The sequence below is a fragment of the Halichoerus grypus genome, chromosome 13, assembly GCF_964656455.1.
Source record: "Halichoerus grypus chromosome 13, mHalGry1.hap1.1, whole genome shotgun sequence".
In the NCBI taxonomy this organism is placed as follows: Eukaryota; Metazoa; Chordata; class Mammalia; order Carnivora; family Phocidae; genus Halichoerus; species Halichoerus grypus.
In genome coordinates, this window is record NC_135724.1 from 35205300 (window position 1) to 35232424 (window position 27125).

The 27125-nt window shown below is 35.6% G+C and overlaps 1 protein-coding gene across 9 annotated transcripts in view; it reads right to left on the reverse strand.

Annotated features, from left to right (window-relative positions):
• The window catches only part of KIAA1328 (KIAA1328 ortholog), a 355771-nt gene that overhangs the window by 92634 nt on the left and 236012 nt on the right, over positions 1-27125 (reverse strand). For 8 of the 9 annotated variants that reach the window (XR_013443327.1, XM_078060410.1, XM_078060415.1 and 5 more), the window contains one exon: positions 24226-24333. The exons of the other annotated variant lie outside the window; for it this stretch is intronic. Coding sequence is in view for 7 of the 8 variants with exons in the window: in XM_078060410.1 (XP_077916536.1) it covers positions 24226-24333 (108 nt within the window). In the remaining variant the exon portion in view is untranslated. The remainder of the gene's footprint in view (positions 1-24225; positions 24334-27125) is intronic. 9 annotated transcript variants of the gene reach the window in all.

The window sequence follows — 27125 nt, forward strand, 5'->3', positions numbered from 1 at the left end:
CTGGGATTCTCCCATTATTCCTCCTATAACATGGATTTCAGTTTCCATAGCTCCATGAAGGGACTAAGTAACATCTATAAGATCCTCTCTCAACTCTGTCTTAGCTGCATCCCGCAAGCTTTTCACCTTGATTCAGTTCTATATTTTAAATTTTAACTGTTGAATCAGCTTGCTCTACAAAATAATTTATATTTTCACCAGATAATGCATTTTATTATTTTCCCTGAAGCCCTGTAATAATGGGTGTTATCACTCTTTAATTTTTGCCAATATGAAGAATGAGAAGCAATAGTTGTTTGTTTTTTCCTTAATGAGTAAGAAGTCAGTCATGTAAGAATGTACGGAAAGACCATCCCAGGCAAAAGAAACTGCAAGTACAAAGAGACTGGGATGGAATAAACTTAGCATATTTGAGAAGATGAAAGGCCACAGTGGCTGAAATATCCTGAGAAGAGTGACAGCACTGCACTTGTCAGAGAGGTATGCATGGATGACAGCACATAGGGTCTTGTAAACCAGGGTAGAGTTGAGATTTGTGTTTCAAGTATGATTTGAAGCCATCAGAGGGTTTTAAGCAGAGGACAAACATGATTCTGACACATGATTTAAAATGACTATTCTCATGACTGGGTCAAGGATAGGCTGCAGGAGTTACAAGTAGAAATAGGCATCTGCAGTAATCTAGGTGGATGGTGATGGTTTGGATTAGGTGGAAGCAATGGACATGGAGGGAAGATGACAGAAAGTGGATACTTTTATAAATAGGATCAATAGGAATTATTAATGAACTGGATATGCAGGTGAGGGAAGGAAGGAAATAAGTCAAGGTGGTTTATACAGTTTTGACTTGAGTAACAAGGCTCACATATATTTGAAATGGGTAAAAATGAAAGGTATAAGGTTGGGTTTTCCAAACATCTTTTTGTGACATGTTAGTGGTATTCTGTAGGAACAGTGGTAATCATATGTTCATTCTGCTTTCCTAGATCGTAAATCATCTTATAATTAAGAATCATTTCCAGAGGGGCACCTGAGCGGCTCAGTCGGTTAAACATCTGCCTTCAGCTCAGGTCATGATCCCAGGGTCCTGGGATCAAGCCCCGCATCAGGCTCCTTGCTCATGGGGAGCCTGCTTCTCCCTCTGCCTGCCGCTCCCCCTGCTTGTGCTCTCTGTCAAATAAATAAATAAAAACTTAAAAAAAAATCATTTCCAGAATTAATGTCTAGTTCATTGGCATATAATATGATAAATTCTTTTTTTAAAAATATTTATTTGTTTATTTGAGAGAGAGACAGAGACAGAGACAGAGAGAACACATGCACGGGGGGTAGGGGGGTAGAGGTAGAGAGAATCTTAAGCAGACTCTGCCCACCCTGAGAGTGGAGCTCATGACCCCGAGATCATGCCCTGAACTGAAACTAAAAGAGTCAGATGCTAAACTGACTTTGCTACCCAGGCACCCCAAATTCTTTTTTTTAAATTTTAAATGCAATTTTTCCATCTTTAGCTTCCTGGTACCTCCACAGTTTTCTACAAATCTTCAATTTTATCAATAAATGTTTAGCAGTCTTATCTACATGAACTTTTACTGCCCTGAGATATAAATAAACTGGAAGAACTTAATTTATGTATCTATATCTATGTATATATGTCCATACATGTGTATATTTGTATATTTTAAATAAACTCCCACCTATCTTTTGCTTCAGTTTTCTTGTACCAATGGCTGTTCCACTCTTTCTAGACCAAAGATCATTCATCTTGAGAGGAAAAATAATTGGCTAGTGTTTTATTCTCTTTGCCATGTGTTAACACATCACAGGTTCTAAACACTAAACCTACCCTTGGTTTGCCCTTACTCCTTTGAACAAAAATCAAACAACCTATTTTAGTCATACATGGCATGTTTTAAAATTCTAAACTTATTTGGAACTTAGTATATTTGATAGACTGCTCTCTGAAATTCTCTTATACTTACCCTGAGGTGTATCTTCCTATTTTTGTAGCCACAATTAAAAAAAATCTTTTCTTAATTCCTCAATTAATTTATGTTCACATGGTCAGAATTATACTTTGATAGTTTCCTAGGTCTTTGGACTCTTACCCTTTTGGGCCTCAGATCAGAAAATCACACTTCTTCTTTCTCTCTGTTTCTTAAGTTTTGGTTATACATTTAATTATGACACATTTTTCATTTGTCATGAACTGGGCTGAACACGACAACTCTACTGGTTGCCTTCATCTCCTTTTAGGATATGAAGAGCTAACAATAGGCAGTCAGGAACTCTTAAGAGTGGAATAAGATTTCCAGTTTTCCTTTCTCTCTGATTTTATCCAAATGCTCTACAGTATAGTAATAACACGTGAGAATGCTTTCTCTCTTAAGTCTGACAACCACCCCATGTTTTCTTAAGAAAGGCTGGGAAACCAAAGCTTTGCAAGGTTAAATAATTTACCCAAGTTCATACAACTGGTAAGTGGCAGAGCTAGAGATATTAAATCATTGTACTACACTTCCTTGTAATGATCCCGGATTATGAAATTCCATACCTGTGTATATTTTCCTGACCTATATCACCACTTCAATGTCCTAAGAGACTTACTTTTCAAAAAGGGAGTATAAATTCAATACAGATTTTCCTCAACTTATGATGGGGTTATGTCTTGATAAACCCATCATAAGTTGAAAATACTGTAAGTTAAAAATGCGTTTAATACACCTTACCTACTGAACATCACAGCCTAGTCTAGCCTACCTTAACATGCTCAGAATGCTTACATTAGCCTACAGTAGGGCCAAGATATCTAGCACAAATCCTATTTTATAATAAAGTCTTGAATATCTCATGTAATGTATTGATTACTGTACTAAAAGTAAAAAACAGAATGGTTGTCTGGGCACAGAATGGTTGTAAGTGTATCAGTTACTTATCCTCGTGATTGCATGGCAGACTGGGAGCTGTGGCTTGCTGCCCTTGCCCAGCATCATGAAGGAAGATTGTAGGGTATATCAGTAGCCTGGGGAAAAAAATCCAAATTCAAAATTCAAAGTACATTTTCTACTTAATTCATATGGCTTTCACACCATAGTAAAGTCAAAAAATCCTAAGTCGAATTTTATATTTCTAAAGTCAGTTGAACATGCAGTGCCACCAGATCTCTTTCGTGTTTTCCTGGTCAGCTTTCCTCCCCTCTCTGAAGCTCTTCATAGCAGTAATTTCAAGCTTCTTTTACTCTTCAAACCTTCAATTCCACCCTCATTCAGCCTTGTACCTTTCTCACTTCTACCACACTCAAGCAGATCATCTAACCTCTTGCTTCACATGGAGATTTGAAAGTACCACATGGGAACACTTTCAACGACCTGCTAACAAACCTGTGCATCATTTTATAAGGAAATAAATAAGCAAATAAAAGCCCAAACACCTGACATTACTATTCTTGTGGAGGGCATTTTAGTAAGTGCCACTGGGATTCAGTGCAACTAAATTCTGTTTATAATCCCACCTTATTGCTAAAGTAGTGCAGCTACCATTAGATCACACTAAGTAGATATTGAATAATCAGTACATTGTAAAATCACAGTGTTATTTAAAAAAAACTACTCTTTCTCTGATTCATTTACATAATATCCTATCTTTGCACTTTCCTGTTTTTGAAAATAAAATTTTTATTTTAGAATAATTTTAGATTTCCAGGGAAGTTGCAAAGATATAGAGACCTTCCTCATACTCTTCACCAAGCTTCCCCTAAAGTTAACATTTTATAATAGCATGATGTATTTGTCAAAACTTAAAAAAAACAACATTCATACATTACTATTTAGACTATTAGGATTTCATCGGTTTTTACACTTATGCCTTTGCTGTTGTTGTTGTCCCAGGATATGTTCCAGGATATCATACTGCATTTAAGCATCATGTTTTCTTAGTTTCCTCATGTCTGTGACAGTTGTGCAGTCTTTGTCTTTCATGACTATACCTGACCAGTTTTGAGGACTGGTTAGATATTTTGTATAATGTTCCTCAATTTGGATTTGTCTGTTGTTTTTCTCATGATTATAAATGTTTGGGAAGAATACTGCGGTGGTGAAGTTCCCTCCTTATCACATCATACCAAGGGTTACATGATATCAACATGACTAATCATTGGTCATTTGATTAAGGTAGTGCTCACCATACTTCTCCACTATAAAGCATGATTTTCCCTTTCCCTATCCTATTCCTTGGGTGTGAGTCACTAAGTCTACCTCGCACTCAAGTGGAGTCAGTACTAAGCTCTACCTCCTGGAGGGAGAAATATTGACTTGGAATTCTTCTGAAGGAACATTTTTCACTTTTCTTCTATTTGTTTATTCATTCAGTCATTTATTTATATCAGTATGGACTCATTTGTACTTATTTTATACTTTGGGTTGTAATAGATTACATTGTTTTGTTGCTCAAATTGTTGTGGCTTTGGCCATTGGAAGCTCTTTTAGGTTGACTTCTCTGTCCCTTTGACATGCCCTCATTCTTTTGATTTTTGAGCACTTCCTTGCTTTCTGGATCCAGGCTCATCTCTCTTTTTCTTTGTGCCATCCGTATAATTAGCCATTTCTCTCAGGAGTCCTGGTTTCTTTTATTGGGGAATGGTATTTAGAAACCAAGATCTGGGTGCTGGGTATGCTTATTGCCCCTGGGGATCACTGTTCCTAGGCCCTCTTAGCAGACATAGCTAGGGAATATATATTAAGTATATATATCTAATTATATATATGTATCTAATTATATATATGTATCTAATTTTATTTTTGAATATACTCATCAGTGTGTACACACATACAAACACACTATGGACTGAATTATGCTCTCCCCATTCATGTGTCAAAGCCCTAACTCCCAATGTGATGGTATTTGTATTTGGAGATGGGGCCTTTGGGAGGTAATCAGGTTTCAATGAGTCATGACAGTGAGGTCCTCATGATGGGAATAGTATACTTAGAAGAAGAGACACCAGAAAGCTCGCTGGTTCTCTGTTTCCACCATGTAAGGACACAGTGAGAAGGTGGCCATCTACAAGCCAAGAGAGCCCTCAACATAACTCTGATTTCACACTTCCAGGCTTCAGAACTGCGAGAGAATAAATTTCTGTTGTCTAAGCCACCTAGTTTTTGGTATTTGGTTATGACAGCCAGAGCAGATTGAGACAACATAAAAATGTGAATATATACAAATGTCTCCAACTCTAACCCAGTACCACAGCATTCATTCTAGCCACATATTATTTTTTTCAATTGACAGACTATAGGTATCCAGTATTAGTAGGTGTCATGGTATTAGTAGCTGTAATATATCTTATTGGAATAGAAATTTACTCTGGATATGAATTTTCCTTCTGTGTATACAGTGCTTCTACCCGTGGACCTACAGAATGCCTTACCCACCACCATGGTATTTTACATAGCATTGCCTCTGATCAAGGAACTTACATTTGCTATGAAGTACTGCAATGGGACCATACTAGTGGAATTCATTGGTCTTACCATATCCACAGTCATCCTAAAACAGCTATCTTGGTAGTACAGTGAAATGGCTTTTAAAGGCTCAGCAACAGCGCCAGCTAGGAAGGAATACCTTGTAGGGCTGGGGAAAGATCCTCCAAGATGTTCTAAATATGCTCGAAATCAGTGTCCAATATATGGTACTATTTCTCCCATAGCATAGCTAGGATTCATAAGCCCAAAAAAGAAAGGTTGGAAATGGGAGTGGCTCTACTCACTATTTCCCTGAGTGATCTATTAGCAAAATTTTTGCTTCCGTTCCCCATGACCTTAGAATCTGTTGGTCCAGAGGTCTTAGTTCCAAAGGAGGAATACTCCTACCAGGAGATGTAACACTGATTCCACTGAACTGGAATTAGACATGCCATGTTGTCACTTTGGGCTCTTCATGGTTCTAACTTAACAACCTAAGAAGATGGTTACTATTTGGCTGGGATGATTGATCTGAGAGGGAAATGGGTTGCTACTACACAATGGAGATAAGGAAGAGGATGTCAGGAATACAAGAAATCCCTTAGGGTGTCTCTTAGTACTATGTCCTCTGATTAAAGTCATTGGAAAGCTACAACAATCCAATTTAGACATGATGCTAATGGCCCACCCCCTCAGGAATGAAGGCTTGGGTCACCTTCCTGGACAAAGATTCATAACCAGTTGAAGTGTTTGTTGATGGCAAAGGGAATATGGAATAGGTAACTGAAAAAAAGTAGTTATAAATACCAGCTACAGCCATGTGGTCAGTTGCAGAGATGAAGATTAATATTTTTTTCTTACTTTGTTATGAGTATGTTTGTATATGTATATTAACTAAATTTTGTTTTCTTTCCTCTCATCCCTTTATTATCTAACATAAAATGCATTAATAATAATTTACACTACATCACAGCATTAAAATTATAATGGATAGCAAGAACAATGACCACCACCCAAAGACTTCACATCCTCCTCTGGGGACTGGGTTTTTCAGCTGTATGCGGGATAACTGTATCATGTTAGGTGGAAGTGTGCCTTTCTTAGTATCTTTATTGGAGATTAAGTATGGTTTAAGGAGATGTGTATGGGTGCCAAGCTGACACCAGGTGTGCTGTGATGCTCTTTTTTATGTCAACTTGGCTAGGCTACATTACCCAATGAACCAGTCAAACACTCATCTAGGGATTGCTGTGAAGATATTTCACAGATATGATTAAAATCTAGAATATCTTAGGGAATTTGGATGGGCCTGATTCAATTTCTTGAAAAGTCTTAAAGGCAGATCTGAGGCCTGAAAAAGAAAGAAATCCCTCCTGTGGACAGCAGCTTCAGCCTGTACCTGAGAGTTCCAGCCTGAGCTTCCTGAAAGCCTGCCTTATGGACTTCAGACTTGCTTAGCATAAGCCTATTCCTTGCAATACATCTCATAATGTATATCTCCTACTGCTTCTATTCTCTGGTTGACCCTGACTAATGCAGTCCTTCACCATGTCACATGATATAACAAAGAAAGATTCTCTTTCCAACAAATAGCCCAGGGCTCAGATTCAAGGTTAAAGGATTACAGCTTGCAGACACTGTTTACCAAAGGAGAAAATGCCAAATAGCAAAAGCAACACAGAAATCAATCCTCTTCACCACAGGAGCAACATGAAAAACAAATGAGTTGAGTTCAATATGAAATTTTCTCTGTAGGATTATAAAAAATTAGCACTGTTTCATATGTAATAGCCAGTCCTTCTGAGACAGGCATCTACCTACAACAAACCATGGGCTAATCAAGATCACAACCATATCCTCAGATACTTTATGATCAAAATGTATGCTCAGAAACACAGTCATTGTTTCTTTTCATCTTATCTTCAAAGAAAGCTCCAGTTACTCTATCTACCCAGGACGTCCCTACATACATACTTCTACAAATAAAAGAATGCACTTGTTTTTTAAACCTTTGTGTTTGTATGTGATTATCCTTTGTGTATTCCATTGTCTTGAATCCAAAAATCAATTTTTTTAACTATATCCAGGAAGTTAGAAAAGCCATTTGAAGCTATTGCTAATTAAAAATAAAAACTGTTGGGGTGCCTCGGTGACTCAGTCGTTAAGCTTCTGTCTTCGGCTCAGGTCATGATCCCAGGGTCCTGGGTTCGAGCCCCATGTCGGGCTCCCTGCTTGGCTGGAAGCCTCCTTCTCCCTCTCCCACTCCCCCCTGCCTCTGTTCCCTCTCTCGCTGTCTCTCCCTGTCAAATAAATAAATAAAATCTTAAAAAAAATTAATTAAAAAATAAAAATAACTCTTTATGGCAAGGAAAAATTGTATATCCTTTCAGAGAGAACTCTTGGGACTTATGAAAACAAGAATTAAAAAATTGACTTAATAATCACGAGTCTTAACCTTGCTGCCTCCATCCTTTTACAGGCATATAAAAATCTTATATGCCAGTGTGACCTTTCTGGTAAGATGTTTTTGGCTTCCATCCGTTTTGTCTGACTCCTTCTTGCCACTGCAAAATATCTTATGTGCAAATACTTCAGTTGTATAAATGAAACACAGCAATGTTTACTGATTCCTTTCAAATAAAAATCTTACACACTTGTAGAAAGAAAAAAGGAATCAAGACTTGGACATATCAACTAGGTCCAGAAACTGTCCTTTGGGTACTACTAATGATTTGATATGATACCGAAATCTGCAGCTGTAGGCTTTAGACTAATCTCTATCAGGGCTTGCAAAAAAGATGCTAACAAAGAAAAGATACTTTTTAACCAGCTGAACCTCCGAGACCATTGTTTTGCTCTATCTCCTGGGAAACAATGTTCACTATGCAAGATGTCATCCTTGTTCCAAATCAGGACAAGAACCCATATGTTTCAGACTGGAAACAGGAAAGGCAGTCACTGTCTAAACAGAAATCAAACTGCTCTTATTCCAAATAAAACTGGGACTGAGGTTATCAAAGTAAAGCCGACTCAAGTGGCAATGAAACTTCCAATTCCCCAAGCCCACTAATGTTGTCTGGGAAGAAAATTACTTTTATACAAAGATTTGTGTATATTTGTTAAAGTGAAGGATAAAAAACACCACGACTCTATCCATTTGTGTGCAGTATATAAAATGTAAATGATTATACAATTGATTATCCAGCTCCTTGTATTTAACCAGTGGTAGCAGCAATATTCTTCAGGAAATTACTCTAATTTCTGTAGATGATGCTCTCTACCCCCTGTCCCATACACATATAAATCAGACCCTGGGAAAATGATATGCAGCCAAATAATCTAATATCCTGAAAATCTACGAATTGCCATCTTAGAAAATATTTATCCCACAAGCCCACTATATACTAAGATGACAAATATAATTAAAAAATTATCCAGAGTCAAGAACATGTAGATTTTACACATGAAGAAGCTAATTCTAAGGATATGCTATGCCACGTACGAGGGGAGAATGGGTTTGTTTTTTTCCTATTTGAGTGCCATCAATATGCAAAGTAACAAAGCATGTGTAGACAATAGCTGGGGAGAACCTCAAGTAGCCTTATGCTTCAGTCTATTAGTCATCATTTAAAAACCAGTGTTTGTGGGACACCTAGGTGGCTCAGTTGAGTGTCCAACTCTTGATTTTGGCTCAGGTCATGATCTCAGGGTCATGGGATTGAGCCCCGCATCAGGCTCTGTGCTTAGCTTGGAGTCTGCTTGTCTCTCTCCCTCTGCTCCTCCCCCTGCTCTCTCTCTCTCTCTCTCTCTCTCAAATAAATAAATAAATAAATAAAATCTTTAAAAAAAGAAAAAAGTTTGTGGCAAGGGTACAGAAGGGAGGTGCCCTAGTATGGAATGTAAGAATGAAGCTTTGCTCTTCAAGACTCTACAAGGTCAAGCTCAGCCATGGACAGAACAGGCACCAGACTGGTGAAGTGCTGTCATTTCCTTTATAGCTTAAAATGAAGAAACTAGAAAAGTTGATTTCATAAATTATATTTATCACCAATTTATCTTTTTAAAATTGTTGGTTTTATACAACTTTTAAAAATCAAATTATCATTCACCAAGACATAGGTCTCATAAATAGAATTTGAATATTTGCTACTACTTGTCTTAGTATTATATCTATTTTGAATACAGAATGGGATGTCATCTTGGAGAATTAAGTTTAAAAAAAGCAATTTACCAACTGGAGGCAGGGGTATGTGGGCAGAAAAATCTTGAGGAAGAAGGCTGATATGGTCTGAGAGCATGCAAAGCTTTGTAACATTTCTTTTGTTGTTATCTCTATTTTGAATACTGAACAATATTAAAAACAGAGGAAAAAAATTTTAAGTTATAGTGAGATAAATTTATATACCATAAATTCACCCATTTACAGTAATTCTTAGTAAGTTTAGAGTTGTGCAACCATCACCACAACCTAATTTTAGAATAATTCTAACACCTTCAAAAGAAACCTCATGCTCATTTGCAGTTGCTCCTTATTCTCCACTCCCTGTACTAGGTGTCACTAATTTACATCCTTTATTTATAGATTTGCCATTTCTGGACATTTCATATAAATAGAAGACATAATTCATGATTTTTTGTGAGACCTTCTTTTAGTTAGCTTGTTTTCAAGGTTCATCCACATGGTAGCATGTATTAGTACTTTGTTCCTTTTTATTGTCAAATATTCCCTTGTATGGATATACAATGTTTTATTTATCCATTCATCAGTTGCTAGACATTGGGTTATTTCCACTTTTTGGCTGTTATGAATAATACTGCTGTGAGCCTTCACATAGAAGTCTTTGTGTAAATGAATGTTACCTAGGAGTGCTGGGTCATATGGTAATTCTATGTTTAAGTGATGATTTTTATATTTATCAAAAAGGCTAATGATTAAAATAGTGAAATATGGGTCTAGAAGAAAGTACAAAAAGGAAACAGGTTTTTCTTTTTATTATGGCTCAAAAGAATTTGAGAGATTTGAGAGATGATGGGAAGATCACTGTCCAATCTCTGAAAATTTCTCTATTATTGAAGCTATGTGACATTCAATTAATGGCAAACATTTTTTCTCATTTTACTTTAGTTATGCTTTATAGTGGGATGTCTTTGAGCCCAATTTTACAATTTTACAGATGACTTCTAGCATGTCTAAGATAGACGGCAGAGATCCCCACCCATGTTAATCATTTATGGTGTTAAAGAATTCTGAAATACTAGAGAAATGTTCTCTTTTTACATGAACAATTCTTTTTTTTTTTTTTAGGATTTTATTTATTTGTCAGAGAGACAGCACAAGCAGGGGGAGTGGCAGACTCCCCACTGAGCAAGGAGCCCGATGTGGGACTCCATCCCGGGACCCTGGGATCATGACCTGAACTGAAGGCAGATGCTTAACCTACAGAACCACCCAGGCATCCCTACATGAACAATTCTTTAGGCCAAAAGGCTGTGAGTTAAAAAGAGGAAAGAGGGACACTTGGGTGGCTCAGTCAGTTGGGTGTCTGACTCTTGGTTTCAGCTCAGGTCATGATCTCCGTGTGTGAGATGTAGCCTTGTGTCAGGCTCCATGCTCAGTGGGGAGTCTGCTTGAGATTCTCTCCCTCTCCCTCTGCCCTTTTCCACCCCCCCAAAAAATAAATAAAAATCTTAAAAAAAAAGAGGAAAGAAATGATGTTAGAAGGTAGGGGAGGATGATCAGAAGGGTAGTTGCTGTGCCAATTATCATTGATAATTAAAAATAATTGTAAAATGATATTGCCATGTTGACCACCAAAGTGATTCTAGCCATTTGCATTCTTTTTTAAATTTAATTTAATTTAATTATGTTATGTTAGTCACCATACAGTATATCATTAGTTTCTGACGTAGTGTTCCATGATTCACTGTTTTTGTATAGCACTCAGTGCTCCATGCAATACATGCCCTCCTTAATACCCATCACCGGGCTAACCCATCTCCCCAACCCCCTCCCCTCTAAAACCCTCAGTTTGTTTCTCAGAGTCCATAGTCTCCCCCTCCGATTTCCCCCCCTTCATTTTTCCCTTCCTTCTCCTAGTGTCCTCCATGCTATTCCTTATGTTCCACGAATAAGTGAAACTATGTGATAATTGACTATCTCTGCTTGACTTATTTCATTTAGCATAATCTCCTCCAGTCCCATCCATGTTGATGTAAAAGTTGGGTATTCATCCTTTCTGATGGCTGAGTAATATTCCATTGTATATATGGACCACATCTTCTTTATCCATTCATCTGTTGAAGGGCATCTCGGCTCTTTCCACAGTTTGGCTATTGCGGACATTGCTGCTATGAACGTTGGGGTGCATATGGCCCTTCTTTTCACTACATCTGTGTCTTTGGGGTAAATACCCAGTAATGCAATTGCTGGGTCACAGGGTAGCTCTATTTTTAATTTTTTGAGGAACTTCCACACTGTTTTCCAAAATGGCTGTACCAACTTGCATTCCCACCAACAGTGTAAGAGGGTTCCCCTTTCTCCACAACCTCTCCAACATTTGTTGTTTCTTGCCTTGTCAATTTTTGCCATTCTAACTGGTGTAAGGTGGTATCTCAGTGTGGTTTTGATTTGAATTTCCCTGATGGCTAATGATGAACATTTTTTCATGTGTCTGTTATCCATTTGTATGTCTTCTTTTGAGAAGTTTCTGTTCATATCTTCTGCCCATTTTTTGACTTGATTATTTGCCTTCTTAACAGCACTGTATTAAAGTACCTGTTTCCCCATACTCTCTTTAACTCTTGATACTATTAAATCTTTCAATTCAGCCTGTTTATTAATTTTAAAAATGTTGTCTTTTTGTTTTGTTTTCACTGCTTTTTTCTTTTTTTAAAATTTTTATTTAAGCTCAGTTAATTAACATATAGTGTATTATTGGTTTCAGAGGTAGAGTTCAGTGATTCATCAGTTGTATATAACACCCAGTGCTCATTACATCACATGCCCTCTTTAATGCCCATCACCCAGTTACCCCATCCCCCCTACTCCCCTCCCCTCCAGCAACCCTCAGTTTGTTTCCTATAGTTGAGAGTCTCTTATGATTTGTGTCCCTCTCTGTTTTTATCTTATTTTATTTTTCCTTCCTTCCTCTATGTTCATATATATACCACATCTTCTTTATCCATTCATCTGTTGATAGACATCTGGGCTCTTTCCATAGTTTGGCCATTGTGGACACTGCTGCTATAAACATTGGGATACAGGTGCTCCTTCAGATCACTACATTTGTATCTTTGAGGTAAATACCTACTAGTGCAATTGCTGGGTTGTAGGGTAGCTCTATTTTTAACTTCTTGAGGAACCTCCATACTATTTTCCAGAGTGGCTGCACCAGCTTGCATTCCCACCAGCATTTTCTCCACATCCTCACCAACATCTGTTGTTTCCTGACTTGTTAATTTTACCCATTCTGACTGGTGTGAGCTGGCATCTCATTGTGGTTTTGATGTGTATTTTCCAGATGCCAAGTGATGTTGAACATTTTTTTCATGTGTCCATTGGCCATTTGTATGTCTTCCTTGGAGAAATGTCTGTTCATGTCTTCTGCCCATTTCTTGGATTACTTGTTCTTTGGATGTTGAGTTTGATAAGTTCTTTATAGATTTTGGATACTAACCCTTTATCTGATAAAACATTTGCAAATATCTTCTCCTATTCTGTAGGTCATCTTTTGGTTTTGTCGACTGTTTCCTTTGCTGTGCAAAAAAGCTTTTTATCTTGATGAAGTCCAAATAGGTCATTTTTGCCTTTGTTTGCCTTGCCTTTGGAGATGTGTCTAGTTGGAAGTTGCTGTGGCCAAGGTCAAAGAGGTTGCTGCCTGTGTTCTCTTCCAGGAGGGATTCCTGTGTCATATTTAGGTCTTTCATCTGTTTTCATTGGTTTTAATTTTTATTTTCCCAAGAGTAGTTGTGAGAAGATTTTATATATCTGTTGGCTGTTTGGGTTTACTCTTCTGAGAGTTGCCTCTTAGGGTAGTTTACCTTATTAACTTGAGGGAATTTTTATAATATGGATGCAACACTTCTTAATCATCCCTTTTGATGACTTCTTATTATTCCTTCCCCTGAGATTATTCCAAGTATCTCTTTCCTCCTCCCAGATATTGTCCTTACCGCCACCTTTCTTAGTAGATGATCTCACTTCATTCTTTACTGAGAAGATTGAGATTTTAAAAAATCCATTGCACCAATATTTTATGAACACATACTATGTGCTGAATATTTAATCTTCATAACATATAGAAGATATGTTATAACGCATATATATATATGATATATAACAAGACAATTGTGATCTTTGCCCTCATGAAGCTGAAAGTTGGGTGGTGGTATATGGGACTTCAGAATACTGAAACAGGGAACAATGAGAGACATATGCTATACATAGGTGATCAGGAAAGTAACCTCTCAGGAGATAATATTTAAGCTCTCATCTAAAGAAGTTAACACAAGGAATAACGGGATTAAGAGTGCTAAAAGCAGCTATAGGTATGATGTAGCATGTACTAGAAACTGAAAGAAGACCAAGGGCAATGAAGTTGGAACATAGGATTCAAGGAAGAAAAAACATAAAGGGCCCTAAAGGCCATGGGAAGAAGTTTAAATTTTAAGTAAGGGTCCGTAAATGTCTAAGAAGGAGAGTGGTATAAAATGAGGTAAGCAGAAGCCAGATCATGTAGAATACTCTAAGACAGGCAAAGATTTCAGATTTCATTCCTCATGATTGAGGAGTCTTTGAAGAATTTTAGGCCAGGGGTAGACTGCTATTTTTAAATGATCTTTCAATCTGCTGTGGAAAATGAATTGCATGGGGGTAAGAACAGAACTATCTACAGAAGCCCAGGTTTGAACTATGGTTGGGAGGAGTACATACATTTTGGAGGTAGAATAGAAATAAAACAGTATGCTTATAGATTGCTTGTGAGAGGAGAGAGAAGAAGGGAGAGAAGTGAAGGACACTTTTTGACTTGAGTAGCTAGTATTTATTGAAATGAAATTTGGGATGGTGTGAATATGGAGTGGGGGGTAGAAAAGGGAAATAAAAGTTCTGTTTTAGCTTTGTTATCTGTAAGAAGTCTATCAGACAGTTTAGTGGAAGTCTTGTATAGACAAGATCCATGGGTTTAATGATTAGGGGGAAAGGTCAGGCCTGTAGAAACAAATTTGTGAGTCATCAGCATATAGATGATATTTAAAGTCAAGGGCCTACATAAGGTCACACAGGGAGCATGCGTACAAAAAAAGGAAGAAGGGGTGGGTGCAGGTACAAGCAGAGAAAAAGAAGCCTGTAACAAATAAGTGAGAGGTTGACCAGTGATAGAAATTGATCATCCTACCTTTTCTCGGACTGGGCTCCATCAATTATTCATTTCCTGCCATCTTTTCCTTCGCCAGTCACTTCTCAGGATTATTAACATTTTAGGTCATTCCTCTCTCCAAAATCATACTCTCTCAATCAAATTTCTGCTTTTCCTCTTTTGTTTCCATGACACAGCCCTAGCCTGCTTCTTTGACAGCTTTTCAGATTGCCACTCTTGTTTTTTCAGACTCCTACATCTAGGCATTTTCTAAGGTTCTGTTTACATTTCTCTGAACTTTTTCTCAGAAATTAATATCCATTCCCACAGGGACAACACCAATCTAGATGACTCCCAAATATAAACCTCTAACTTCAATTTCTCTTAGGAGATTTAGATTCAAATTTCTACTTATATACTAGGTATCTTGGCTTGGAAATCCAACCTGTTTAATAATTAGATAATCATGTTAGAGATGGAAGAAACTCAGTAAAAATCTAATTGAACTTTCTGTTTAAAGGCAAGGAGACTGAGGAGCATAGCATTATCTTTAAAGTCACATGGCTAATTTTTGGAAGGACTAAAACCTGGTATTCTTGACCCTCATTCCAATGGTCTTTAATATCAAATTAATCATCTTTGTCACAAAATCAGTTCTTTTTCCTGACTTTTTTATTCTTCCAATCACACAGGTCCAAAATCTTTGCCCTGATATTTAAACCCATTCATAATCTAATCTAAGTTATGATTTTAATCTTTAGTTTCATTTTCCCTTACACTTCTGGTAAAACTAAAGCATACTTCCCACTATGCCCTTCACATACCGGTGATTTTCTTCCTTATTCAGACTCTCTGCATGTCTTCACCCACATGAAACAGACATACACACCCAAAGATACCCCTAACCTGTCAAAATAATATCTTATCTTTTAGGGCTTTTTTCAAATATTACATCTTCCAAAAACCTTTTCTTGATTTCTTTGAATTTCATTTATAGTCCTTATACTATCTAATAGATGATAAATATTGGGATATTTGCCTTATTCTACTATTAGAGTACTTGATGGTAGGGGATTCTGTATATTTCCTATAGTACTTTAGCAAGCCAGCTTTTAAAAAAATAATAATAGATGTTTAATAAAAAATTTTATTGCTCAGTATTACATAAAAATACAAAAATTGTCAGATTTTTAGAGATCTGCAGAATTGCAGAACTAATGTTAATTTTTAAGGGTCATCTTTGCATAGCCAACAAAAAGACACCAAACTAACTAAAAAACAAACCAGAAAACCTATAAGCAATCAGAGTTCTTCTGACTCTTTAGGTCATTATCATCTTTCATGTGATAATTATCTTCCAATGGTCTGGCTCAGCTGTGCCCTACTATTTGTCATTAAGGCCTCACATATTATTTATTTTCATGCTATAGCATTTATGCAGGAAGGCAGCAATGTAAGCTCCCTTGCCTGTGATTCTCACAACAGATAATAGAAAATAAATTGCAATTAGATTTTGGTAATTGTATATAATTAACTCAAAATGAGCTGTTAATTATAAAAAATATGTTTTTCACTTCCTCATTATCTCATTTATTTTAGTTCCAAATTCTTAATGCCTCACTTGAGTAAGTTTAATATTTTAAATACACATTTTTAATACTAAGATAATTTAAATTTCCAAATAAACAAAATCTAGCTTAAAATTAAATTTTATCTAGGGAGTTCCACTGGCAAAATCAAAGAGCCTGCAAGGTAGAAAGAAGGTCATTTCCCACAATTTTTTATTATATTTTCTGAAATCAACAGTCATTTTTTAATTTAAATCATTCTGCAAAGGCTTTTCAAGCTGTATGTATTCTCCCTTGACCCATCTCTACCTCTTTCTGGGGTTAGTGGAGACAGTATCATTTTTATAGCCAACTGAATCAAGGAGACAGATGGATTCATTGCCTTTACTTCTTTGAATCTCACATTAGATTAAATAATTTAAGTGCTGTTGAGTAAGAACTCTTGGATTTCCAAAGACTGTCAGACTCTGGAAGCAGTTGCCAGAGTTTATTCAAACTCTTACAACGTAGATTAATATTTTAAAAGGTCTATGATATGATAAAAGGCATATTAGGAAATATTTTTTTGGAAGCAGTGTATAGTCTTACCTTGTTTTTGTCATAATTGGAATGTAGGACATGCATGTCCAGATGCACCTAAACTTTTAAAGCATGTCCATCTCTTAGACTGGAGTGCTAGTTTGTAAAGCATTCACTACACTTACCTGAACAGCAGTGATGAAAACTTTCATAAATTGCAAGCAGGAGTATGAATTGCTATAATCTTTTGGAAAAGAAAATTGGCATGAACTATTATAATTTATAACTATAACATCAAAATATTTTTATGTAAAAATAGCCTCTGACTTATTCATTTTGGGGAATTTATTCTAAAAAAAATACAAGTACTAGAACATAAGAATGTAAGTTCAGTCATGCTTGTTATAGCCTTGTGCATAGTGGTAAAGAACTTGAAACAACTTGAATGCCCAAGAACAGAAGTGCTGGATAAGTTACTGTATATACAGAAACCACAGACTAATAATGCTTTTATAAAAAAACAAGTTAGTATTTGTGTTAGTTTTCTATTGCTGCTATAATGAATTATCACAAATTTAGTGGTTTCCACAACACAAATGTATTATTCTACAGTTCTGTAGGTCAGAAGTCTGACACAGGTCTCATTGGGCTAACACTGAGGTGTAGGCAGAGCTATGTTCCTTTCTGAAGGCTCTAGGAGAGGATGTTTCCTTGCTTATTTGGGTTGTTGGCAGAATTCAGTTCCCAGCAGTTAGAGGACTGAGGTCCCCATTTCCTTGCTGGCTGTCAGCTGAGGACTGTCCCAAGCTTCTAGAAGCTACTTGCATTCCTTGGCTTGTGACCTCCTTCCTCCATTTTCAAAGCCGGCAATAACAGGTTAAGTCACTCTCGTGCCTGGAATCTTTCCTCTTCCTTCCCTCTCATCTCTCAGACTCAGCAAGAAAAGGTTCTCCACTTTTTGGGACTTGTAATTAGACTAGGCCCACCCAGAAAATCCAGGATAATCACCCACAAAGTCTGTTCCCTTGAGCGTATCTGCAAAGTCCTTTTGCCATGTAAGGTAACACATTGAGAGGTTCCAAGGATTAGAGCACAGACATTTTTGGAGAGCAATTATTCTACTTACCACAGTTGTATATCTAAAAATCCAATAGATGACCATTAAGTACTGTTAAGTAAGGGGGAAAATTAACAAGTAATGTGTTCATTTTTATCTCAAATGTTTATAGATGTTGTATATATAGGTAAGCATAAAGGTATAGAAGGATATACATTAGTGTGTTAACACTAATTCAACCAAGATAGTCAGGATAGGGAACATTAGAATAAAGAATAAAACATGACTATTTTTTCTTAATTTTTCTTTGGATGTTTTACTTTTGATAAGAAAAAATGTTTTTCTTTTGAAATTTAGCAAAGTATAACTAAAAGTAAATTGGAATATGACACACTGGATCACATGGACATAACATATATATTCAGAACATTCCATCCTGGGGCACCTGGGTGGCTCAGTCAGTTATGTGTCTGTCTTTGGCTCAGGTCATGATCTCAGGGTCCTGGGTTTGAGCCCCGCATTGGGCTCCCTGCTCAGTGGGGAGTCTGCTTCTCCCTCTTCCTTTGCCCCTCCCCCCTGCTTGTGTTCTCTCTCTCAAATAAATCAAATCTTAAAAAAAAGAACATTCCATCCCAAAACAGAATATACATTCTTTTCAAGTACACATGGAACATTCTCTAGAATAGATCGCATTACACCAAAAACAAGTCTCAATAAATTAAAAAAAAACAACTGAAATCATATCTTGCATCTTTTCTGACCACAACATATGAAACCAGAAATCAGTCATAAGAAAAAAAATTAGGAAAGAACACAAATATATGGAGGAAAAATAACATGCTACTAAACAATAAATGGGTCAACCAGGAAATCAAAGAGGAAATAAAAATCTATATGGAGACAAATGAAAATGAAAACACAGCAGTCCAAAATCTTTGGGATGCAGCTAAAGCTGTTCTAAGAGGGAAAATTATAATACTGGCCAATCTCAAGAAATAAGAAAATTCTCACACAAACAACCTAACTTTACACCTAAAGGAGCTAGAAAACTATGACCAAACAAAACCCAAAGCCAATAGAAGGAAGGAAATGGTAAAGATTAGAACAGAAATAAATGAAATAGAAACTAAAGAAACAATAGAACAGATGAATGAAACCAGGAGCTGGTTCTTTGAAAAGTTAAACAAAATTGATAAACCTTTAGCCAGACTCATCAAGAAAAAAAGAAAGAAGACTCAAGTAAGTAAAATCAGAAATGAAGGAAGAGATATGACAACCAACACCACAGAAATAACAAAGAATTATAAAAGTTATATGCCAACAAACTGGACAATCTAGAAGAAATAGATAAATTCCTAGAACATATAACCTTCCAAAACTGAATCAGGAAGAAATAGAAAAGTTGAGCAGACCCATTATTAGCCAATGAAATTGAATCAGTAATCAAAAACCTCCCAACAAACAAAAGTCCAGGACCAGATGGCTTCACAGATGAATTCTACCAAACATTTAAAGAAGAGTTAATACCTATTCTTCTCAAACTATTCCAAAAAATGGAAGAAGGAAAGCTTCCAAATTCATTTTATGAGGCCAGCATTACCCTAATACCAAAACCAGATAAAGATACTACAAGAAACCAAAAAAACCCAAAAACACCCCCCCCAAAAAAACCCAAAACCAAAACCAAAAAGAGATCCAAAACCAAAAAACTATAGGTCAGTATCTCTGACAAACATAGATGCAAAAATCCTCAACAAAGTATTAGCAAACCAAATCCAACATTACATTAAAAAGATCATTCACCACTATAAAGTAGGATTTATTCCAGGGATGCAAGAGTGATTCAATATTCACAAATCAATCAATGTGATACATCACTTTAATAAGAGAAAGAATAAAAACCACATAATCATCTTATTAGAGGGGTTACTACCCAAAGTATATAAAGAACTTATAGAATTTGACACCAAAAAAATGAATAATTCGATTAAAAATTAGATAGAGAACATGAATAGACATTTTTCCAAAGAAGACATACATATGGCCAACAGACACATGAAAAGATGCTCAACAACACTAATCATCGGAGAAGTGGAAATCAAAATCACAATATCACCTTACATGTGTAAGAATGGCTAAAATAAAAAAAATACAAGAAATAACAAGTATTGGCTAAGAAGCAGAGAATAAGGACCTCATGCACCATTGGTGGGAATGCAAATTGGTGCAGCCACTGTAGAAAACAGTATGGAATTTCTTCAAAATATTAAAAATAGAATTACCATATGATCCGGTAATTTCAATATTGGGCATTTACCCCAAGAAAACAAAAACACCTATTCAAAAAGACATATGCACTCCTGTGTTTAATGCAGCATTATTTACAATAGCCAAGATATGGAAGCAACCCAAGTGTCTATCTATAGATAAATGGAAGAAAAAGATGTGGTATATATATACACAATGTATCACTCAGCCATAAAAAAGAATGAAATCTTGCCATTTGAAACATGGATGGATCTAGAGAGTATTATGCTAAGTGAACTAAGTCCATCAGAGAAAGAGAAATACCATATGATTTCACTCATATGTGGAATTTAAGAAACAAAACAAATGAAAAGGAAAAACAAAGAGATACCCAAACCAGACTCTTAACTATAGAACAGAGGTTTACCAAAGGGGAGGTGGGTGGGGGGATGGGTGAAATAGGTGAAGGGATTAAGAGTACACTTATCTTGACAAGCACTGAGTAATGTATAGAATTGTTGAATCATTATAATGTACACCCAAAACTAACACTGTATGTTAACTATATTGGAATTAAAATTAAAAAAAAAAAAAAGTGTGTGTGCGTGCATGCATGCACCCACACACACACACACACACACACACACACACACACACACACACTGGAATATTAGTCAGCCATAAAAAAAGAATGAGATCTTGCCATTTGTGGCAACACAGGTGAACTCAGAGGGTATTATATAATGCTAAGTGAAATAAGTCAGACAGATAAAGACCAATACCATATGATTTCACTCAGATGTGAAATTTAAGGAATAAACCAACCAAACAAACAAAGAAAAAAGACAAACAAAAACCAGACTCTTAAATATACAGAACAAACCGATGGTTACCAGAGGGGAGGTGGGCAGGGGGATGGGTGAAATAGATCAAGGGGATCAAGAGTATGCTTATACTGATGAGCACTGAGTGATGTACAAAATTGTTGAATCATTATATTGGACACTGAAACAAATATAACACTGTATGTTAATTATACTTGAATTAAAAAAGTGGAATATGAAACAAAATATGTAATATAATACATATCATATACCATAAAGAAATAAGATCTAGAAGTTATATACTAAAATTTTCTTTAGATGATGAGATTATAGGTATGTGCTAAATTCTTCTTTTGTCTTATCAGCATTTATATATTTTTTTTCTACCATAAGCAAGCAAGTAAATATATAAACAGGATAACAGAGGGCTCCAGGAGGGATATCTTAAAAAAACAAAAAAGAAAGAAGAAAGAAGGAAATATAGCAGCAAAAGAACACAATGAAGATATGATAGAATAACTAATGTGTTTAAATATATTCAGAGAATTAAACTTTCTGGGTGAGTTTGGGAATTACAAGACTTGAGAATGTAAATTGCATAAGGTCAGAAATTTTTGTTTTGTGCACTGCTATATCCCCCAAAGTTTAGAATGTATCTAACACCTGGTGGGAAACTTTATAAATATTTGAATGAATTAACAAATGAATGAGTACACAGAAAATTAAATAAGGCATTTCTAAGCTCTAGAGAAAACAATAAAAATTAAATTTAATAATCATATAGTATATGGCCCAGCTGTGTATAAAATAGATACAGTCTTATTGTAACCATCTTGTGATATAGCTATATTTAGAGGACAGAATAAAGGGAAAATCATGTGTGTGGGTATGTATATTGGGGGGGAAGTGAAAAAGGGAAAGGAGGTGAGAAGGAAGAAATGTGGGGAAAAGTGAGAAGAGATGGAGAAAGCCAATAGATGGTTATCTGTGAGAGCTAAGTCATCATCTTTCATAGCAGAAAGCTAATACTCAATGCCTACGTCATCCAGAAATATGGATATAATGCTAGAAGAAACAAATAAAAGAAGAAACATCTAAAACAGTCAAAATTTCTTATCTCTGAAGAGTGAAAATTGGGAGTACTGCTGCTCCAGTGTAGAGGAGGATGCTATTTTGCAGAAGCCTTGTTGAACTAGTTGAGTTTTTAAACTATGCGTATGCTTGATATCAATAGTAAAAATTAAATAAATTACAGCAAGTCATCAAAAGACAAATACTACATGATTCCACTTATATGAGGTAACTAGAGCAATCAAACTACAGAAATGGACAGTAGAAGGGTGGTTGCCAGGTGCTGGCAGGGAGAGGAAATGTGGAGCAGTTTGATGGGTATGGAGGTTCAATTTTGCAAGATAAAAAAGTTCTGGAGATTGGTTACATAATAATGTGAATATACTTAATACTACTGAACTGTACACTAAAAATGGTTGAGATGGTAAATTTTATATTATGTGTATTTTACCAAAATTAAAAGAGGGCAAAATTGTATGAAATGAGAATTCTTGGGTTCTGCTTCTAACACTGGCTGAGTAGTATCCATAGGACCAAACTCCCATAATTGATAATATAAACTCTGGGAGGAAAAAACAAAAAACAAAAAAAAACAAACCTGAAGCACTGAAGAGTCAATGAAAACAAGCAGAAACTGGAAGAGGATCAGCACTTGAAAGAAGACAGTGGCATTGGGACTTAAAGAACCAGAGGACAGAGTCTGAGCTGACCAAAGCACCTGAAAAAGGAAAAATCCTGGAGAGGTCAGAGAGAAAGAGTGAAAGCCTCAAATTCTGTGTAACAACCCTGCCAGTTCTGTCTGACTCCTGAACTACATGCAAATGAGGCAGACTCAAACATCCATCCCAGTTAAAGTTAAAAGAGCTCAGCAGTGATTTTCACTGTTACTCAAGGGAAACAGAGGTTGGAATTCGAATTCAGTTAAGTTAACTGCTTGCTAACATAAAAATTAACATTGTTTAGAGAACTATAACTAAATTCCAGAGTCATTCAAAATACCAGGAAACAATAAAAAATTGCTAGATGTACAAAGGAAAACATGAACAATACTCAAGAGAAAAGTTGATCAATGGCAACAAATCCCAAGATGATTCTGGTGTTAGAATTGGAGACAAGCATTTTAAAGGAAAAATATATTTGTAATGAATAAAAAAGGAAAGTTCAGCAGAGAAATAGAAATTCTAACAAAGATCCAAATGGAAATTCTAAAACTAAAAAATCCATTATCTAAATAAAAATAAATCATTCTATGGGCTTAATAGCAGATTGGAAATAACAGAAGAGTTGATGAATTTGAGAACAGATCAATAGAAATTATCCACTATGAAGAATAAAGAAAAAAAAATTCTAAAAAATTAGCAGAGAGTCAGGGACTTCACTAAAGGCCTAATATACCTATAAATGAAATCCAAAAAGGAAAGAAGAAAGAGAATAGGCAAAAAAAATTTTGAAAAATAATGGCCAAAAATTCTTCAAATTTCATGAAAAGAGAATTCTCAAACACAGCTTTGGTGGTGAAAACTGATTTAACTTTTATGGAAAGCAACTGGGTAATGTGAATCAATCTTAAAAGGATTCGTATATACTTTGAGTTAGTGGTTCCATTTATAGAATCTATATCAAAGACACAGGTAGAGATAAAGTAAAAAATTTATTCATAGAAATGTTCTTCAAGGCATAATTTATAATAGCAAAAGCCTGTATTATCCAATAACAGGCTAATAGAGAAATATTTGTCAATAAATATTTGTTGAATTAATATTGTTTTCATAAAATAAATTATGATATCAGAAAATATGATTCAGTGAAAAAAGCAAAAATTAAAATTCTGCATAAGCATAATCCCTATTACTCAATATAGAATATATTATTATAAAAGAAAGACAGAAAGGGGGAGAGGGCTCAAAGGATCATCTCTGAATGGTAGGATCATGAATGATTATTTTCTTCTTTACACTTTCCTATATTTTTAAAAAATTTTATAATGAGAATGTATTTATTCATATTATCAGAAAACCGATATAAACCTATATAAAGCTATAAATATATACCAAACATATCCTTAATATCTGTGCCTTAATATCTGTGTCCTACATGTTCTTTCTTTCACCCATTAGTCAGGTTTACCTTGGTCCAGAGTCATCCCCATTCATATCCAGATTGAATTCTCGGGGTTTGTTAAACTCTTTAGCAGCAAGGAGTTCTCTTGACTTAAATACAGCTTGAGTTCTTAACCTGAAAAAGTAAATTTAGAGAATTTCTAATCCTGTGGAACCTAAGAAACTGAATGGTAACCCTTGGAAGACCATATTCCTTCAGCTAGACCTCCAGAGATTATTTTCAAATTAAAACTCATTTTGTCAAAATAAATGGGTACTTCCTAAATACACACATGATGTAAATAAAATAAAATAAACACAGATCCATTTTACAGGAACTTAAATTTCCTTTATTTATAGAAGAATTGGGGGAGACTGAGTTGGTCAGAATATCATTCAAAATGTCAACATTATAGATGCTTTAGGAGTACTTTAAGTTTCTCTCTATTCACTCCTAAGCAAGTGTATTTTGATCACCAGAGTCTTAATGGGAATTCTAGTAACACCAAGTATCATTGACCCTGCCCAATGTATCCATAGGAGGCAACTACTTCCCATATTGACAATTCAAAAAAGCTGGGCCTATGTCTCACTGACCAATGTGTTTTCTCAGGATAACAGAAAAATGTCCCTCCCCTGCCAAAACTGGAAGAAATTCTATCTAACGATGCTAACTTACTCCCATCTTTGATGTACTGAGGAGGGAAGGCATCTAAAGAAATTAGCATGTTCTACCAGAAGTTTGGGTAGCAACTGATCACTGGCACCTAATATGTGACCTCTTCTACCCATTTTTCTAAGTTTTTTAGAAATATTCTCTGGTTCATTTTTAGAAATGAAATCTGTAGAAGTATATTCTTTAACTATGAAATAAAACCATGAAGAAGGGAAAATATTATTAAAACAGTATCATTTCCATCATTGTCAAAGACACTCTTATAGCTGAAACTATGTACAGTAATATACAAAGAAAAATGTGCAGATTAATTACCCTCTAGGAACTTAAAATTTAATAATAATATTTGGTAGTGACATATAGGTAGGTAGGTAAGTGCAGAGAGGAGGGGTAGCTCTACTTATATCAGACAAAATCGACAAATCAAAACTTGTAAAAAGAGACAAAATCACTATATAATAATAAAAAGGTTGATTCATCAAGAGTATATTAGCAATTGTAAATATATATGTACCTAACATTGCAGCACCCAAATTTATTAAGCAAATACTAACATATCTAAAGGGAGAAATAGACAACAATACAATAACAATAGATGACTTCAAAACCCCACTTTCAACAATGGATAGACCATCCGAACATCAAAGAAACAGTGGACTTGAATATACTTTATATAAAACAGACCTAATAGACAGATACAGAACATTCCATCCAACAGCAGCAGAATACGTATTCTTTTCAGGTATAAATACAACATTTTCCAGGATAGATCATGTTAGGTCACAAAACAACTCTTAACAAATTTAAGAAGACTGAAATCATACCTTTTCCAAACACAATGGAATAAAACTAGAAGTCAGTAAGTAACAGGAGGAAAGTTGGAAAATTCACAAGTGGAAATTAAACAATACACTCCTGAACAACCAATGAGTCAAAGAAGAAATCAATAGGGAAACCAAAAAATATCTTGAAACAAATGAAAATAGAAACACAACATGCCAAAACTTATGGAATAGGTCAAAAACAGTTTTAAGAGGGAAGTTTAGAGTGATAAATGTCTATATTAAGAAAAAAGAAAGATCTCAAATAAACAACCTACATTTACACCTCAAGGAACCACAAGAAGAAAAACAAACTAAGGCCAAAGTTAGCTGAAGGAAGATAGTAACAATGACCAGAGCAGAAACAGAGACCAGAAAAATAATAGAAAGGGTTACTGAAACTAAAAGCTGGTTTTCTGAAAGGATAAACAAAATTAACAAACTCTTAGATAGACTAAGAAGAAAAAGAGAGAAGACTCAAATAAAATCAGAAATGAAAGAGAAGACATTATAACTGATACCACAGAATTACAAAGGATCGTAAGAATCTAATATAAACAGCTTTATGCCAAAATTTGGATGACCTAGAAGAAATGATAAATTCCTAGGAATATATAACCTACCAAGACTTAATGATGAAGAAACAGAAAATCTTAACAGACCAAAAATGACTAAGGAGATTTAAATCAGTGACCAAAAACCTTCCAACAAAGAAAAATCCAGGACTGGAGAGTTTCCCTGGTGAATTCTACTAAGCATTTTAAGAAGAATTAATGCAAATCCTTCTAAAATTCTTCCAGGGGCACCAGGGTGGTACAGTCAGTTAAATGCCTGATTCTTGGTTTTGGCTCAGGTCATGATCTCAGAGTTGTGAGATTGAGTCCTGAGTGGGGCTCTGAGTGCAGAACAGAGTCTGCTTGAGGATTCCCTCTCCCTCTCCCTCTGTCCCCCATCCCCATTCTCTCTCTCTCTAAAATAAAATAAATACATCTTTAAAAATAAAATAAGGGGCGCCTGGGTGGCTCAGTCGTTAAGCGTCTGCCTTCGGCTCAGGTCATGATCCTGGGGTCTTGGGATCGAGCCCTGCGTCGGGCTCCCTGCTCAGAGGGAAGCCTGCTTCTGCCTCTCCCACTCCCCCTGCTTGTGTTCCTGCTGTCGCTCTCTCTCTCTCTGTCAGATAAATAAATAAAATCTTAAAAAAAAAAAATTTAAAAATAAAATAAAATAAAATAATTCCAAAAAATTTAATAGGAAAGAACAGTCCCAAACTCATTCTATAAGGCAGCATTAGCCTAATACCAAAGCCAGTTAAGGACACTACAAGAAAAAAAAATAGGTCAGTATCTCTAATGAATATAGATGAAAAAAAATTCTCAACAAAATACTATCAAATGGAATTTACCACATTAATAGAATAAAGGATAAAAATCA